General features: G+C 44.0%; 1 protein-coding gene across 4 annotated transcripts in view; it reads left to right on the top strand.

Moving 5' to 3' along the window:
• The window catches only part of LOC142288327 (uncharacterized), a 936,281-nt gene that overhangs the window by 302,501 nt on the left and 613,807 nt on the right, over window positions 1–19,973 (top strand). For all 4 annotated transcript variants that reach the window (XM_075333504.1, XM_075333506.1, XM_075333503.1 and 1 more), the window contains one exon: window positions 1,798–1,885. In XM_075333504.1, coding sequence (XP_075189619.1) covers window positions 1,798–1,885 — 88 coding nt within the window. The remainder of the gene's footprint in view (window positions 1–1,797; window positions 1,886–19,973) is intronic.

Genomic DNA, 19,973 nt, shown 5'->3' with positions numbered 1-19,973 from the left:
CACAGGTAACTGCATCCTTACCCAGGATGCAGGACCCACCCCCCTTGGTTTCAGGTACCCAAGAAACTGGTGTCACTCCTATCTGCACCACAAAACCCAATCATCTCACATCAAACACTGTCAGACACACCAGTGGGTTGGTCTAGCTGGAAAAAAAGCCACCCACCTAGGGGTCGAGCAGACTGAAAGAGTGAGACAGACAGTGAGGAGAGAGGAAGTAGGCTCCAGAGAGAGAGGAGCTGGGAGAGTGAGCTCCTGGGGAGCTAGGAAAAACTGGTTGGGTCGCAAGCGGTGATTCGGGTCCAGAGGAGTCGGGGACTGGTAGCAGGGACATTGTACAAGGGTGTGACGGACGTAGTTCTTGGAGGACTGTCGGCACCAGAAGGGCCCAACAAAACTGACCGGTACCGAGCACGATGGGGTACCGGACTCTATGTCAGGAGCCAATTCAACATCCTGACAATTCACCTGAAAGGGAGAGGGTCTTCAAGGACTTCCCTATGAGCTCAGAAGTTGAGGGCATGAGCACAAGGGGGACAGGGGTGTTTCCAGACACAGTAATCCACTATAGTCCCAAGTGCCAGCCCTCAAGAGCACGCCTACACTACACATAGTGAGCAGGGCCCCCAACAGCTTTAAGCCACGGGGACCACCAACGGACAATAAATTGTGCACGGAGGCAGGCTCCGAATCACGGGCGCCTGGCAGCGGCAGCTGTACACAGAAACTTTGGTTTACCTACAGTGTGTGTGTCTCCTTTCTAAACCTCATCCAAAACCATGACTACCCGCAGTGAGTACCCTGATCCATGAACCCTGTCCCCCCAAACCTACCAACACCCTGAGCCCGGAATCTTCCCTACCTGCGGAGGGACTGACACCTTGCTGCTTCATACCATCTTCCCCGGTAATCCTTCCAGCAGCGGCGGTACTCCCATTACTGCAACCTGCAGGTGGCGTCACAAACCTCTCCCCTGTAAATATCCCCTTTTATGGATCAAAGTGTCTGCCAAGCCGGGTCCGGATCCCTCAAGCCACAACGATCCCGGATCCGAGCAGCCCGACTAACACCGGGGTGGCACAATAACACTATAATCCTGCAGATTAACCCCATATCTGCAGGTTAATTGATTTTTTTTTACATGGCAGGTCCCCTTTAAGTAGGTATTGTCACCTATGGGTACAAACACATTGTATAATAAATTATTTCTGACTGTAATAAAAAACTATAAAATATTTTCTTACTAAAATTTTGATATGGCAGAAAAACCTCATCACTGTCATGCAGTACCAAAGCATAGTCTCATCCAATATCCTGGGCTGCCACTTCATTCCTATCTAACACTTCAGTCACTGTAAATAGATGTCAGGAGAACAAGAAATCCCTTACTAGCTGTAAATCTTAATGCTGCCAGTGGCAGCAGGTCACAAGGGAATAAATAGCACAGCAAGAGGGAACCCTGCAATGTAGATTCATACAATCCATACTAAGATAAGAAAGATGTACAATAGGAGTTTAGTCACGTGTCATTAAGCGTACTGAGCCAAACACTGCTCATGTAGTGGGTGGGTGGCCCAGGCAGGCACTTGGGCCCACCAGTGATTCACGTGTTTGCTTGTGAGCCAGTCCGAGCCTGGCTATTACCAAAGTCTTACAAAATGTTGGAGTTCCTACATGATGGTGATTGGGAACAGTGTGGAGCTATTAGATTCAAGTCAAGGGCGTATACCTAAAATTGGAAACTGTACAACAATTAAGTAAAGAAAAAAAATGATATTTATATATTTTGCTTTACAGATTGGTGTGCACTAGCCTGGGTCAGCTCCATTACCCTGAACCTTTATCTGAACGTTGTAAAGGAGATGAGAACAGACCGATATCAATTGTAAGTAACTCATCTTTTGTCTTAACATTACAATAGGAATCAATCAGAAATATTCAGTAGTTTATTGTAGGAAACAACTGACTTTAGAATGCACATACAGTAGGTATACACAACAAAAAAATAAGAAAAAAAAATCTCCTAATAGATAGTCTTGTTGGTGAACTACAAAACTGGATGACAACACCTACAGTCCCTTGAAAATGTAAATATACTTGTGAATGTTTCCATATTTTTTCATGTTTTTTGGTGTAAAAAAAGTAGGAAAGGTTCACTGCTTACAAATACTTTTTGAAGTCACTGTACATACAGTGGGAAAGTATTCAGACCCCTTTACATTTTTCACTCTTTGTGTCATTGCTGTCATTTGGTAAATTCAAAAAAGTTAATTTTTTTTTTCATATTAATGTACACTCTGCACCCCATCTTGACAGAAAAAAACAGAAATGTAGAACTGTTTGCAAATTTATTACACAAGAAAAGTGAACTGATATATCACATGGCCATAAGTATTCAGACCCTTTGCTCAGACACTCATATTTAAGTCACACGCTGTCCATTTCCTTGTGATCCTCATTGAGATGGTTCTACTGTTTCATTGGAGTTCAGCTGTGTGTAATTAAACTGATAGGACTTGATTTGGAAAGGCACACACCTATCTATATAAAACCTCACAGATCACAGTGAATGTCAGACCAAATGAGAATCAGGAGGTCAACTGAACTGCCCAAGGAGCTCAGAGACAGAATTGTGGCAAAGCTCAGATCTGGCCAAGGTCACAAAATTATTTCTGCAGTACTCAAGGTTCTTAAGAGCACAGTGGCCTCCCTAATCCTTAAATGGAAGATATTTGGGACCACCAGAACTCTTCTTAGACTTGGCTGTCCAGCCAAACTGAGCAATTGTGGGAGAAGGGTCATGGTGACAGAAGTAAAGAAGAACCCCAAAATCACTGCTCCAGAGATGCAGTAGGGAGGTAGGAGAAAGTTCCTCAAAGTCAAGTATCACTAGAGCCCTCCACCAGTCAGGCCTGTATGGCAGAGTGGCCCAATAGAAGCCTCTCCCTAGTGCAAGACATATGAAAGCCTGCAGAGAGTTTGCAAAAAAACTACTTGAAGGACTCCCAAACTATGAGAAATAAGACTCTCTGGTCTGATGAGATAAAGATAAAACCTTTTGGTGATAATTGTAAGCGGTATGTGTGGAGAAAACCAGGCTCTGCTCATCAGCTGCTTAATACAATCCCAACAGCGAAACATGGTGGTAGCAGCATCATGCTATGGGGGTGTTTTTCAGCTGCAAGGACAGGACGGCTGGTTTAAATTAAAAGAAAGATGAATGTGGCCAAGTACAGAGATATCCTTGAAGAAAACCTCTTCCAGAGTGCTCTGGTCCTCAGTCTTGGTTGAAGGTTCACCTTCCAACAAGACAATGACCCTAAGCACACAGCTAAAATAACAAAGCAGTGGCTTCAGAACAATTCTGTGACCAGCCAGAGCCCTGACCTAAACCCAATTGAGCATCTCTGGAGAAACCTGAAAATGGCTGTCCACCAACATTCACCATCCAACCTGATGGAACTGGAGAGGATCTGCAAGTAAGAATGGCAGAGGATCCCCAAATCCAGGTGTAAAAAACTTATTGCATCATTCCCAAGAAGACTCATGGCTGTACTAGCTCAAAAGGGTGCTTCTACTCAATACTGAGCAAAGGGTCTGAATACTTAAGAAAAGCTGAATTATCACATGGTCATGTTTAATACATTTAGAAAAAAAATCTACATTTCTGTTTTTTTCTGTCAAGATGGGGTGCAGTGTGTACATTAATAAGAAAAAAAGAACTTTTTTGAATTTACCAAATGGCTGCAATGAAACAAAGAGTGAAAAATGTATAGGGGTCTGAATACTTTCCGTACCCACTGTAAGAACTGGTAAGAGCAAAACTAGGAGGCTTTAAGTGTCCAAACTTTGCTTTTGCCCTTTAGTTCTTTCTCTCACTCTTCTATATTCGTATTCACTTTTTCTTTTAAACAATGTAACAATTTACATTGGATGTTTAAAAAATGACAACACATAGAGACGGATGAAACAGAAAGTTTCTTTGTCTTTTATAACAATGACCAACATGTACATACACATAAAAATGTATCTCATAAGGTGTAAGTGAATTACAAAATAACACTTTTGCCATTTTCCTCCAGTTTCTCCTAGCTCTGTCAAAATGGGCAGAGCTTGGGCAAGATGGGGGTGCGGCAGGCTAGTTGTACCACAGCTCTTCTAATTCATGACGAGCTGAAGAGTTCCTTATATCATAAATTTTACTCTAGTCTTACAACATACCATGTTTTAAACGCTTCTGATTAATTAAGAATCTCTCCCCATCATCAAAACTGGTGTGTTCATGTCAGTCTGAATCAGGGCCTAGGACTCTGAAACACAGGCCCAATCCATGGGCGTGTTGTGCAAGAATATTTTAATGAGTGACTTGAACTATATACTATTGTTATAACAAATATATTCATGTTAATTTATGATGCTTTTCCTGCTCTGTAAAGAAAACCATTCTGAAACTTCATTAGCTTACTTACCTTACCAGCATTATTAGTTTACTTACCTTTCACCCTGCCTTTCAGCTTTCCTTCCCCTCTTTACTACCCTAGTCATAGAGTACTGGGTAGGTGTCACATGGTGCTCAGCTCTATGCTCACAGAGTGTCATGGCGACTTCTGGCCCTGTTCACACTGCAGAGTCTGACATATCACACTGTTGTCTCCCTGGTGCTTTTTGAATTGCACAGTGAGACTTGGGTGTCGACCAGTTGTGTGCCTAATGGTGATCGGTTTAGCAGGAGTTACATTTCTGCTGGCCTGTAAATTGTTGCTAGGGTCACAGGTTACAGGAGATCTATCACAGCCACCTCTGCCCTTTAAAAGATGGTGGAGCCTGTTCCCCCATGCCAATTATAGCTTTATTTGCGAATATCGCACCTTGTGCTCTGATGATCTAGTTCTGGTGTTCTCATGCGCGTTATTTGGTGTGTTGGGGAAATATCCTCATTTTTTATTTCCTACCTGATTCTTGATTTCCTCCTAAGCACATATTGTCTTACCTCTGTGTGTGTGTGTGTGTGTGTGTGTGTGTGTGTGTGCGCGCAGCGAGTTTGAGTTTTGTTTTTTTCCCTGTCTGTCTATTTGTGTGCGACAAACCACTCTTGTCCCTACTCTCACCGGCGGTGGGAGAGAGGGGGTATAGACCAGTGCTATTCAGGAGCTAGGGTTAGGAAGGCTGCCCAAACATTGTCACCATTAGATATATCTTTGGGAACAGGAACAGCTAGGGCCTCATAGCCCTTGGGCCAGTGTAGGCACCCCTGTTGCAAGTTACCTTGTCTTATCCCGTGACAGTAGGGGAACAGTGAATTGTCCAGCTATGAATAGCCCCACAAAGACCCTGCCTGTCATCAGGGTTTCACACCCATAGCCAGCTTCTTCCTCCATCACTGAGAAATCACCATTTTAATTGATATGCATATGAGGCTGAAGATCTAAAGCCTCTGTTACTCCAGCTCTTTACCCTGCTCAGCCTCTTCCTACTTGATTGACAGCTCTTTTCCCTGAAGTCACACTATTTCATGTCTGTATCAACTCACAATTATTATATTTGCAGCAATACTATTGCCACTACTTATAACATAAGATTGAAGTTTGGACTTATAGACCATTATCACATTACAGTCATACCCATTTGATACCTGCAAAGCTTGTTTTTTAGTGCTATCCTGTACTAAAGTAGAATTATGAATAAAGGGCATGCAATTATTACCAAATAAATTATTGCCCTTCTTAGTAGCCTTGGGTGCTGGGTACAACACAGGTGTATGGGCATACCGATCCTCTTGTGTGGATATGTTGTATATAGAAAAAAACCAAGGAGAAAAATTGTAGGAAAAATACCCTGACTATAAATAAATAACCTTAGGTTAGGGACTGTCTCAGATGGGTACACCGTGACGAGGTGAGACAGCTTCTTACCTTTTTGCAAAAATGTATATACTAAGTACCCTGTTATTAAGCACTTGCAATTTATTTATTTATAGTCAGGGTATTTTTCCTACAATTTTTCTCCTTGGTTTTTTTCTAGTCTTGAGGCTGCAATTCACATGCTTGTAATGTTGCATGTTTATTGAACATTTGTTATAGCTCAGTTTTTTTGTGTTTTTTATATGTTGTATATAGTAACTAAGGTGATCATTGTGGGAATTTGACTTAAGGCCGCTTTACACGCAGCGACATCGCTAAAGCGATGTCATTGGGGGTCATGGAATTTGTGACGCACATCCGGCCTCTTTAGCAATGTTGTTGCGTGTGACACCTACGTGCGATTAAAAAAGGTCGCAAAATCATGCAAAATCGCCAAAAATTCCCAAATATCGTTGCAGCTACAGGTACGATGTTGTGCGTCGTTCCTGCGGCAGCACACATCGCTATTACGAGGAACCTCCCCTCCAAAGCAGGTAAAATTGTGCATTATGATGAGACTTCAAATGGCCCATATATTGTTCTTGCACAAAGTCTGAGTCTACTTCTGGCTCAGTGGTTAGGTTTGTAGCTTTGCATCATTCAATTTAAAAAGCTGAGATTGGAGCTAGCTACAGTTGCTGCCATTCTAGATAGATGCCAGCTGTGTGACACAGCTGTTTTCTGCCTGGTATGGTGCAGGGTCAGCATCTAAGCCTGCTCTATACATGGGAACCCAACGCAAGATGTACTATTATTTTCTACGTCAGGAAGGGATTAAAAAGGACCAAAGCAAACATCTGGAAGTTTTCTTGTTTTACCCAGTTTTACCTTCTGATTTCCTGTGACAAACTTTGGTATTTTGGCACACTTGTGATTCTTTTGTTACTTTACTGTGACCAGTAGCTGACACCATGTCAATGTGAGGCTATAGAGACTTGGCACTCAAGATCAATATGAATAGTGGTTTTATTGTGAAGAACTTGTAGGACCAGCACAAGCACAGACGTTTCGGTAAAGACCTTCATAAGTGTGCGTACAGAGGGTCCTCAGAAAGTATAGTAGCATGGCGAGAAACATAGCTGGATATGGCGCAGTGCCACATAGACAGCGGTGGGCACATGAAGGTCTTTTGACCGAAACGTCTGTGCTTATGCTGGTCCTACAAGTTCTTCACAATCAAAACCACTATTCACATTGATCTTGAGGCCAAGTTTCTACATCTACTTGAGATGATATTGGACCCTGCACCATCCCAGAAGTGCTCTGTGTATCAACTCACTGTGAGCCTATAGCCCTATGGTGCAACTTTCACAAAGACTATGTAGTCAACAAAAGAATAATCCAGCATATTTTTTCTGTTTTATATATTCTGTTAATAAATTATTTGACCAACATAGAGATATAAAAAATTTCAGACTTGGTTGTGTTTAAAAAAGCAAATAAAAAGAGGCAAAAATGGCATACTCCTCTAGGCGGCACTAACACTTCAGAAGTCAGAAGATCACTGCAGCGGTCCGAGGACGAGAAGAGTGCATCTTTGTAAATTTCTCTGATATAATACTCTTTTAGTAACCTGACTACTGCAGACAATCTTAGGGCTCATGCGCACGTAACTGCTGAATATTCTGCAGCGATTTGACAGCACATGTGCGCGTCAAATCGCTGCAGAAACACTGCATAATGGTTGCAGTTTTTCTGTATAAAAAAAGTCGATTTCATGCGCTATGGCTGCTGCCCCCACCATAGACATAGAGTGGGAGATGCATCCAGAACGCACAAATAATTGACATGCTCATTTTATGTACGCACGGATTTGGGTCAAAATTTTAGCACCCAAATTGCTGCGTTCATAAAATCTTCGAGCGCACGTCTCATGCACAATCTTCATAGATTGTGCTGGGGACACAGGACGCATGCATTTACGTTGCAGTGAAATACGCAGCGTAAATGCGTGCAATTACGCAACGTGCGCACGAGCCCTTATCCTTTTTGGTTATCTGACTTCAAAATGGAGCAGGGATTGCTTCCCGAGCTAGAAAAAGACTACCAGAGTTAAGGTGGTGTCACACATAGCGACGACGACAACGACGTCGCTGCTAAGTCACCATTTTCTTAATTACCCGATGTGTACTCCAGCTACGTGTGCAGGGAACAGGGAGCCGGCACTGGCAGCGTGAGAGTGGCGGACGCTAGTAACTAAGGTAAATATCGGGTAACCAAGGAAAGGGCTTCTTGTTTACCATGGTTACAGCTTACCGCAGGCTGCCAGATGCCGGCTCCTTGCTCGCTTCAGTTCGTCGCTCTCTCGCTTTCACACACAGCGATGTGTGCTTCACAGCGGGAGAGCAACGTCCAAAAAATGAAGCAGGACATTCAGCAACGACCGTTGACCTCACAGCAGGGGCCAGGTCGTTGCTGGATGTCACACACAGCGACAGCGACGAGACGTCGCTGCTACATCACAGAAAATGGTGACTTATCAGCGACGTCGTTGTCGTCGTCGCTATGTGTGACACCACCTTTAGATCTTGTTCTCCTTAAAAGCTATGCTCATACCATTTTAGGCTGATCTGGTGTTGTAACATCATAGGCTAACATTTGAAGCCACATTGTATGACTTTTGTAGTTGCTTGCATTTGTCCGATATCATTGAATTCTATTCTGATTATCTCTTTATACATCAGTATTTTTTATATTTCTCTTCTCACTAGAACTGCAGATATCGCAGGTTAGAAAAAAAAATAAAAACCATTAAAATTAGCTATTTTTCTTATTACTTGCTAAAATTGCATATTATACTATATAGCTGTACACGCAAATGTAAAAAGTGTATCGAGTACATATTTGGTGGGGATTTCCATGGTATAGTTATTTATATCTTCTACTCATATCTGTAAAGGGAAAAATAGATGGACATAGGCTCCACCTCACAAATCAAGTGAAAAGCACAAAAAAGATACCCTTGTAAACATGATGTACCCACATCTCCATGTGCAGAAATGTTAGCTGAGCTGCAGATGTCAGCTCATCTAGGAATCATTCTCTAAAGGCGATATGCACATGATTGGGATGTGACATTAACACAAGCAAAGGGGAACTATCTAAGGTGCCAATCCACTTTTAAAGGAAATGTGTCAATCTATATGTGTCGCTCCTGCGGCTTCAGGCGCCACAGGGTACTGCACCTTAGCCGGGGTGCAGTATTCATCTCAGATACAGATGAGGTCATCACCAGTAAACCACCACAACACATGCAACATACACCTCGGGAGCACTGTCACTGGGACTGGGCTATGGTAGGTGCCAGGGGTGGCCATCATGAGGTATGGGACCTCTTGCCCACTAGTTCAGCAACCCGGGAAGTGGGGCACCTGCAGGGGAAGTGAGGAGCCATCTCACACAGCATTCAGTTAGCTCCGGGCGCAGCAAGTGCCAGGTCAGACTGAGGAAGAAACGTCGGAAGACACTGCACAGAAAGGGGCCCGTGGTCAGGAGCTGGAGGCTCGACCCGGGTTCTTAGGAAGAAGGCGGATCCCAGGGTTTGCGGGGAGTGCAGCAGGCACCCGTGACCCGTTCCACGGCTGAGGAGCTGGGGTGGAGAGAAGACCACTGGAAAAGACACACAGAAGGAGACACTGGCCTTGACCTCTGAACTATCAGGGATCGGCTGGAGCCCATCACAGCGGGACACCGTACTCCTAAGACGGTGTGACTTCAGTGAGTAAAGAACTTGAACTGCACCCTCTGTGTCGTCCCATAATTCCGGTGCTCTCATCATCGCGCCCCTGCGCCATAGGCGACTTTTACCACTCGCAACATCCTCCCTAGGGTGTATCTCTACCTGTGGAGAGCTGCAAGAGAGACTTTCTCCAGGGGCGGCTCATAACTGGCCGCATACCACAGGTGGTGTCACAAATAACTACTCCCATCATCCCCATCCCCATCTTTTCGAGACGCCAAGGTCATGAAACCGGGCCTGGCCGCTGTGACAACCCAAATCGTCACCGGCCCGGTGACGAGTAACTCTTGGGACCCCATGGGCGCATCATATAAATTACCTATTGTTGAAAGGGTTGTCTTTAAATAACATAAAAAACTTTTTTTTTCTGTCTAAGTCCACATTCACACGTTGAGGATTTGGAGAGTTCTTTGCTCAACTCAGTATTTGTAGCCAAAAGCAGGAGTGGAACAATCAGAGGAAAAGTATAATAAAAACATGGGCACCACTTCTGTATTTTTAAATTTTTTACACACTCCTGATTTTTTTATTACAAATACCGAGGTAAGAAAACCTCACCAAATATTCAACGTGTGCCCTGTGACCTACAGGTTTGTACATGTTGACAATAATAAACACATGTAACTCACCCTTCCCCAGGTTCACAGTTTTAGTCTTTGTTTGTTGGCTGCAGCAGTGAAATCATGAGCACAGTGCAGGTGAATGCTGCAGCCAATCACTCCGTTCGTCAATTCTCTCCGTCTTTATCGGCAAGCTGGACTGGCTGTAGCATGATTAAAAAAATGTTTAAAGAAAAAAAAAATTGAAATTATAATATCACTATAAATAAAAAAAAAAAAAAAAAAAAAAAAAAAAAAGTGCAATGCTTACTCTGACTGCTAAGCCAAATATTAGGCTGATTGTTCCTGTTCAATAGAGATAATTTTTCAGCAGTCATCACAGGGTCAAACCATTCATAATAGGTGATGGAAATAGATTACCAACTGCCTGTCTCTGCACAGTGACCTCTGCACAGATCACAGAGCATGCCTAGAAGAGTCCCTTTAAAAGTCCTTAGACATTTCCACCTTTTGTTGTCTATAGTAATAGAAGCACTAATTTTGTTCACTATTTGGTGTATATTTATATGTGTACAGTCATATGAAAAAGTTTGGGCACCCCTATTAATGTTAACCTTTTTTCTTTATAACAATTTGGGTTTTTGCAACAGCTATTTCAGTTTCATATATCTAATAACTGATGGACTGAGTAATATTTCTGGATTGAAATGAGGTTTATTGTACTAACAGAAAATGTCCAATCTGCATTTAAACAAAATTTGACTGGTGCAAAAGTATGGGCACCTCAACATAAAAGTGACATTAATATTTTGTAGATCCTCCTTTTGCAAAAATCACAGCCTCTAGTCGCTTCCTGTAGCTTTTAATGAGTTCCTGGATGAAGGTATATTTGACCATGCCTGTTTACAAAACAATTCCAGTTCAGTTAAGTTTGATGTTCGCCGAGCATGGACAGCACGCTTCAAATCATCCCACAGATGTTCAATGATATTCAGGTCTGGGGACTGGGATGGCCATTCCAGAAGATTGTAATTGTTCCTCTGCATGAATGCCTGAGTAGATTTGGAGCGGTGTTTTGGATCATTGTCTTGCTGAAATATCCATCCCCTGTGTAACTTCAACTTTGTCACTGATTCTTGCACATTATTGTCAAGAATCTGCTGATATTGATTTGAATCCATGCGACCCTCAACTTTAACAAGATTCCCGGTGCCGGCATTGGCCACACAGCCCCAAAGCATGATGGAACCTCCACCAAATTTTACTGTGGGTAGCAAGTGCTTTTCTTGGAATGCCGTGTTTTTTTGCCTCCATGCATAACGCCTTTTTGTATGACGAAACAACTCAATCTTTGTTTCATCAGTCCACAGGACCTTCTTCCAAAATGTAACTGGCTTGTCCAAATGTGCTTTTGCATACCTCAGGCGACTCTGTTTGTGGCGTGCTTGCAGAAACGGCTTCTTTCGCATCACTCTACCATACAGCTTCTCCTTGTGCAATGTGCGCTGTATTGTTGACCAATGCACAGTGACACCATCTGCAGCAAGATGATGATGGAGGTCTTTGGAGGTTGTCTGTGGATTGTCTCTTGACTGTTCTCACCATTCTTCTTCTCTGCCTTTCTGATATTTTTCTTGGCCTGCCACTTCTGGGCTTAACAAGAACTGTACCTGTGTTCTTCCATTTCCTTACTATGTTCCTCACAGTGGAAACTGACAGTTTAAATCTCTGAAACAACTTTTTGTATCCTTCCCCTGAACAACTAGGTTGAATAATCTTTGTTTTCAGATCATTTGAGAGTTGTTTTGAGGAGCCCATGATGCCACTCTTCATAGGAGATTCAAATAGGAGAACAACTTGCAAGTGGCTGCCTTAAATACCTTTTCTCATGATTGGATACACCTGTCTATGAAGTTCAAAGCTCAATGAGGTTACAAAACCAATTTAGTGCTTTAGTAAGTCAGTAAAAAGTAGTTAGGAGTGTTCAAATCAAGAAATTGATAAGGGTGCCCATACTTTTGCTCCAGTCAAATTTTGTTTAAATGCGGATTGCACATTTTCTGTTAGTACAATAAACCTCATTTCAATCCAGAAATATTACTCAGTCCATCAGTTATTAGATATATGAAACTGAAATAGCTGTTGCAAAAACCCAAATTGTTATAAAGAAAAAAGGTTAACATTAATAGGGGTGCCCAAACTTTTTCATATGACTGTATATATACACTACTGTTCAAACATTTGGGGTCACCCAGACAATTTTTTTTTTCATAAAAAATCATACTTTTATTTATTAAATGAGTTGTATTATGAATAGAAAATATAGTCCAGACATTGACTAGGTTAGAAATAATGATTTTTACTTGAAATAATAATTTTCTCCTTCAAACTTTGCTTTCGTCAAAGAATGCTCCCTTTACAGTAATTCCAGCTTTGCAGACCTTTGGCATTCTAGCTGTTAATTTGCTAAGCTAATCTGGAGATTTCACCCCATGCTTCCAGAAGCCCCTCCCACAAGTTTGATTGGCTTCATGGGCACTTTTGGCGTACCATACGGTCAAGCTGCTCCCACAACAGCTCAATAGGGTTGAGATCTGGTGACTGGGCTGGTCACTCCATTACAGATATAGAATACCAACTGCCTGCTTCTTCCCTAAATAGTTCATGCATAATTTGGAGGTGTGCTTTGGGTCATTGTCCTGTTGTAGGATGAAATTGGCTCCAATCAAGCGCTCTCCACAGGTTATGGCATTGTAAAATGGAGTGATAGCCTTCCTTATTCAAAATCACTTTTACCTTGTACAAATCTCCCACTTTACCAGTACCAAAGCAACCCCAGGCCATCACATTACCTCCACCATGCTTGACAGATGGCGTCAGACACTTTTCTAGCATTATTTCAGTTGTTCTGCGTCACAAATGTTCTTCTCTGTGATCCAAACACCTCAAAATTTAATTCGTCTGTACATAATACTTTTTTCCAATCTTCCTCTGTCCAATGTCTGTGTTCTTTTGCCCATATTAATCTTTTCCTTTTATTAGTCAGTCTCAGATATGGCTTTTTCTTTGCCCCTCTGCCCTGAAGGCCAGCATCTCGAAGTTGCCTCTTCACTGTAGACGTTGACACTGGCGTTTTGGGGGTACTATTTAATGAACCTGCCAGGTGAGGACCTGTGAAGCATTGACTTCTCAAATTAGAGACTCTAGAGATTGTTTGTGCTCTCCTCTGAAGGGCGTAGTACACACTGTTGTAGGAAATCTTCAGTTTCTTGGCAATTTCTCGCATGGAATATCCTTCATTTCTAAGAACAAGAATAGACTGTCGATACATGAAAGTTCTGTTTTTCTGGCCATTTTGAGAGTTTAATGGAACCAACAAATGTAATGCTCCAGATTCTCAACTATCTCAAAGGAAGGTCAGTTTTATAGCTTATCCAATCAGCAAAACTGTTTTGAGCTGTGCTACCATAATTGCACAAGGGTTTTCAATGGATTTCCAGACATCCATTAGCCTTCTAACACAGTTAGCAAGCACAATGTACCATTAGAACACTGGAGTGGTGGTGGTTGGAAGTTGGCCTCTATACACCTATGCAGATATTGCATTAAAAAACAGACGTTTGCAGCTAAACTAGTGATTTACCACTTTAACAATGTATAGAGTGCATTTCTATTTAATTTAATGTTAGGCTCATTGACAAAAAATGTGCTTTTCTTTCAAAAATAAGGAAATATCTAAGTGACCCTAAACCCTTGAACTGTAGTGTATATATATATATATAAAATGCTAGATAAAAGTATGATCTAACATCGAAAAGATGAACTGTAGTGATATCTACAGTATATATATATATATATATATATATTTATATATATATATATATATGTATATATATATATTATACAGGTTATACACTTCTAAACAGTTTCTAGCAAGGAATTTGGAGGGTAAACTAATAGTAATGTACGTTCTGAAAAAATAATGTGGCTTTGTAGGTGTTAGATACAGACACGATTTTCGGCTTTTTACATTTCTTGAGGCCTATTTGCATTTTGTGTATCAGCTGTGGGAGGTGAACAAAACTTTCCGGACAGTTGATTTTTCTCATCTGACAGATGTCATGATATCATCCGCCTACGACTGCCCAACTAATCAAGTGAATTATCTTCCCGTTGATCCTAGGATCACCGCACCGTGGCTGTGTTACAGAATGTATCACTGTCTCTTTAGAGCACAGACAAACAACGCATCCTTGCTAGAGCAATTAGACATATAAAGACCTCAGGGAAATAGCACTTCTGCAGTCCTGTGACCAGGAGCAGCATAATGAGGAGTGGCAAGATGTGTCACTTTGGATTGTGTCCTCCTAGACAGGAAGCCTTTCAGTAATGTCATTTATATGTCATGCACAATTGAAGCAGCTAATAGAGTTAATCTCTAAGGAAGAACAAGTTGTAACAGTGTTAATTACAGCATTATTTATTTATTTATTTGCAGATATATGTGCTATCGCTCTATTATGAGAAGGAGGGGCTGCTGCTTGTAGCTGGGAAATTGCTGTTATTTTGCGTCCAGGAGGGATAGGTGCTGTCAGATAAGCTTGTTAATTTCTGCAGGAGCATCCTGGAAGGAAGATGTTATTTGTTGCAAAATGAAATGTGGGAAATGTGAAGAGAGATGCGGCATCAATTATAGAGCACCATTTAAAAGCTTCAATAGGGTTAGTAAAACAATATAGAATACATTTTTTAAACTTAACTATTCGTACTCGCTATACTCATAACGAGTACTGTCTAATACTCGCGTATTCATTCCGAATAGCGTGTGCAATACAAGTCAATGGGAAATACCCGCAATGTAACGAGTAACCCGAATTTTGCACTATTTGCTACTCGCACGAATAGTACGGCATTTGGGTTACTTGTTAGGCTATGTGCGCACTTGCGTTCTCCGCAGAGCGGAAAAGAACGCACCCTCTGGCAGACTGGACACTGCGTTTATAAAATAAAATGCATCCACAACGCATGCATTTTGGATGCTTTTTCCATGCGTTTTGCATGCGTCTCTGGATGCATTTTTGACAGTGCGTTCCCCCGGCAATTCAGCTCTGCTACATGCCGGCTGACAGCAGATACAGACAGAGTCGCGCAATGAAAATGAACACGGGTGAACTGCATCCGACTTCATTGTCATACCGCGGCTCTGTCTGTATGTGGCATCCTGATTATCATCTTCACCGCACACATCCCGACATTACCGCTGACATCCCCGCACACACCCCGACATTACCGCCGACATCCCCGCACACACCCCGACATTACCGCCGACATCCCCGCACACACCCCGACATTACCGCCTACATCCCCGCACACATCTCGACATTACCGCCGATATCCCCGCACACATCCCGACATTACAACCTACATCACCGCACACATCCCGACATTAACGCCGATATCACCGCACACATCCCGACATTACCGCTGACATCCCCGCCCACATCCTGACATCACCGCACACATACCGACATTACCGCTGACATCCTCGCACACATCCCGACATTATAGCCTACACCCCGACATTACCGCCTACATCCCCGCACACATCCCGACATTACCGCCGATATCCCCGCACACATCCCGACATTACCACCTACATCCCCGCATACATCCCGACATTACAGCCTTTATCCCGACATTACCGCCGACATCCCCGCACACATCTCGACATCCCCGCACACATCCCGACATTACCGCCGACATCCCTGCACACATCCCGACATCCCCACACACATCCCAACATTACCGCCTACATCCCCGCACACATCCCGACACTACAGCCCTCATCATCACCGCACACACACCGGCATTACCTCAGTGACGTCCCCGCTGACAGCGCGATTCACTTCAGTTGCTGCGTGGAGCTCACAGGAGTGGCGGTGTCCTACGGCCGCTCCTGTCAGCTTCATGTAGCAGAGCTGGATGCGTCGCGGGACCTCTGGATTACGCCGGACCTGAAGGGGTATTTGGGGATTTTAATAAAGTGGTGAAAGAGGGTGTTTTTTTGTCTTTTATTCCAAATAAAGGATTTTTTCGGGTGTATGTGTTTATTTACTTTCACTTACAGGTTAATTATGGATGGTATCTCGGGGAGACACCTGTCATGATTAACCTAGGACTTAGTGGCAGCTATGGGCTGCTGCCATTAACCCCTTATTACCCCGATTGCCACCGCACCAGGGCAATTCGGGATGAGCCAGGTAAAGTCCCAGGACTGTCGCATGTAATGGATGCGGCAATTCCGGGCGGCTCCTGGCTGATATTGTTAGGCTGGGGGGCTCCCCATAACGTGGCGCTCCCCATCCTGAGAATACTAGCCTTCAGCCGTGTGGCTTTATCTTGGCTGGTATCAAAATTGGGGGAAACCGCACGTCATATTTTTTTAATTAATTATTTATTTATTTATTTATTTTACAGCACGATATAGAACCGCCCACCTGCGGCTGTGATTGGTTGCAGTGAGACAGCTGTCACTCAGCGTGGGGGCGTGTCTGACTGCAACCAATCATAGGCGCCGTGGGCAGGGAAAGCAGGGAATACGAGAATGAATAATGAGCGGCCGGCATTTTCAAAAGAGAAAAAGCCGCCGGAGCAGTGTGAACGCCGTGCAGCGCCGCGCCGGTGATCGGGGATCAGTGAGTATGAGAGAGGGGGAGAGACTGACCGACGGACAGAGAAAGGGACAGACAGACAGAGAGACCGACCAACAGAGAGAGAGACCGACCGACCGACAGACAGAGGGAGATTCACCGACATCTACAGACAGAAATTGACCGACATCACAGAGACTGAAAAGACATGTGTTTTGCTTGTCAAAAAAGCACACGGAACGCAACAAAAATGCAGTCCAAGTGCATTTTGGTTGCGTTCTGACCCACATCATTGATTTCAATGGGTGGAGAACACAGCTACAACGCACAAAAGAAGTGACATGCTGCTTTTTTTCCCACAGCGATTTTGGGCATCCAAAACGCTGTGTTTACAAACGCAGCATGTGCATTGATTTTATGGCTTTCTCATAAACTTTGCTGGGGAAGCTGAATGCATGCAGTTATGGTGCAGTTCAAAACGTAGCGTTTCCGTGGAAAAAAACACAATGTGCGCACATAGCCTTACTTTGTAAGTGTTTCCCCATTGACTTGCATTGCACGCGCTATTCTGAATGAATACGCAAGTATTTGACAGTATGTGACGCCCCTGGACTAGTCAGGGCGTCAAAGGGTACTGTACTTGCTGCTCTTTAGTGCAGCTCTCAACCCCCCATGGTTCTGGGTTCCCAACCTATGGTACTGCCTCCATCCGCATCCAAATCCCAACCACACCTCACACCACACCCTGTCAGACACACCAGTGGGCTGCTGAGCTGGAATAGGGCCGCCCACCTAGGGGTCAGGCAAACTGGTGGGAGGGAAGGAAGGAGAAGTAGAGAGTGGAGTGTTAGCCCTCGAGAAGTGAGGAGCTGGGAGTGTGTGGCTCCCAGGGGGTTACAGGTTAGGTCGCAGACGGTAGTCTGGGCCCGGAGGAGTCAGAGACCCGGTCGCAGGATATTGAGGCTGGGTGCCTAGACCTGGTCTTGGAGGATGCTCAGCACCTCGAGTCTAATACCGAAAGCACAGCAGGTTACAGAACCCTAGGTCAGGGAGTAGCTTCAGGCAATTAACCTGTGGAGGATATTGACTTTATGGACTGTCCCCAAGAAGCTCAGAGATCAGGGGCACTAGCACAACGAGGGGGATAGGGTTTTCCAACCCACTCAGCCCACAGAAATCCCAAGTGTGAGCCCTTGAGAGCGCAGCTCCACTACCAACAAGTAGGGACCGGGGCCCAGACAGCTTTACGCCAACGGGCCACCAGAACACTTCTAATTTGTGCATGGAGGCAGGATCCGGACCACCCGGCAGTATTATAGGGGACGGATACCCGGACAGGCTCCCCCAAGAGGGCAGCGGCACCCAGAGACTTGGTTTACCTTGTTGTCAGAGTCTGCTTTGCGGTCGCATCATCACCAATACTGCCTAAGTGAGTACATGGTCCTCCCCTGCTTCCAACCAGCACTGCGCTCCTCTACTACCAGCATCCCACCATTCAGAGTCCCGGGGCCTCCCCTACCCGGGGAGGGAACGTCATCTGGCTGCTCCACTCCATCTCCCCCGGGTACTCCCATCGGCAGCGGCGGTACTCCACTTACCGCGAACCACAGGTGGCGTCACAAACTCTTATCCCCTGTAAATAGTCCCATTTACATTTGAGTGGCCGCGAGACCCTGAGTCCGGAGACCCTCGAGCCACAGCAGCAACCCCCCGGATCCGAGTAGTTCGACCACTGCAGGGGTGGAACAAGTACTCGTAAAGATTATAGCGAGTATGAATAGTTAGGTACTCATTCAACTCTATATATTTTCCATTTAGGGCTAATTTACAGTTTTTGACAATCTACAGTATGTCGAAAGGTATGTGTTCCAGTTTCCATAGTTGGGTCTGCAGTGGCAGGTTTTGTTGCAAATTGCCTTGCAGATTTACAACATGTACATATTCATCTCAACTGGTTGTTCCTCCAGATCTAGCAAGGTGGCCATGCTGGTATCAACTCATCCCGGCAACTGCTGATGATATTTTAACCAGCAGCCTGTTCTTATTTCAACTTTGTATGTTTTGTATGTAATCAAATTGAAATTGCAACAAAAAGTAATGAAGATCTAAAAATTACAGGATTAATAGACATGTTAATGGTATGTAAATTATGAAGAAATGGAAACAAAATTTTCAAAAGATCTCCATTTATTCAGTATTGAGTGTGTAATCTCTGAATGCAATTAAACCCGCACTTACATGCATTGGCATACTAATAATGAAGTTATTAATAGTTGTCTGAGGAATGTTCTGCACTTAGACACAAAAATCATAAAGATCAGCTGCTTGCAGCTCCTTTTGCAATTGCCGACCAATGACTTCATAGTTGTGCTCAGTGGGAATTAGGTAGCTGGAAGTAGGGCTGGGATGAGGGGTAGGCAAGATAAAAACTTGCCTAGGGCTTTACCTCCTGCCTACCCAAGGAGGAGGCATTTCGGAGAAAACACTCCCCCCCAACTTAGCTGAATGCCTGCAGCCCCCCATCACTTACCTCCAGCCACAGTCATTCAGCACACTGACAGCTGAGGCGCGGGCACAGAGGAGCTATGTTTGTCACTGGCACCACTTACCCCTCTCTCTGCCAACGCCCTGCTGCTGTCGCTCCTTCCTCGCATTTAATTGATTTTGCGTCTCCTGGAACAAGAGTACAGGAACTGTAATTAGCGCCATGTTCTGTTATGAACTTCGGCGCGTTCAGAGGACGTTGAATGTCGCGATACATGATGATGATGTCATCGCGCCGTCCAGCGCCCACTGCTGCAGCAGATGGAAGAGTAGATGGAGCTGACAGAGAGCCTGGATTATGTGAGTATAACTTTTTTATTTTTTATTCTATTTGCTATTGAAAGAGGACTAAAGCGGGCTTTACACGCTACGATATCGTTAATGAATTATCGTCGGGGTCACGGTGTTTGTGACGCACATCCGGTGTCATTAACGATATCGCAGTGTGTGACACTTTTGAGCGACCTTAAACGATTGCAAAAGCGGTCAAAATCGTTTGCCGCGGAAAGGTCGTCCTGAAACAAAAAATCGTTCTCTGCTTATTAGCGATGTTGTTCCTCGTTCCTGCGGCACCACACAT

Source organism: Anomaloglossus baeobatrachus, chromosome 2, assembly GCF_048569485.1.
Source record: "Anomaloglossus baeobatrachus isolate aAnoBae1 chromosome 2, aAnoBae1.hap1, whole genome shotgun sequence".
NCBI classification, from domain to species: domain Eukaryota; kingdom Metazoa; phylum Chordata; class Amphibia; order Anura; family Aromobatidae; genus Anomaloglossus; species Anomaloglossus baeobatrachus.
This window is presented reverse-complemented; position numbering and strand designations above follow the sequence as displayed.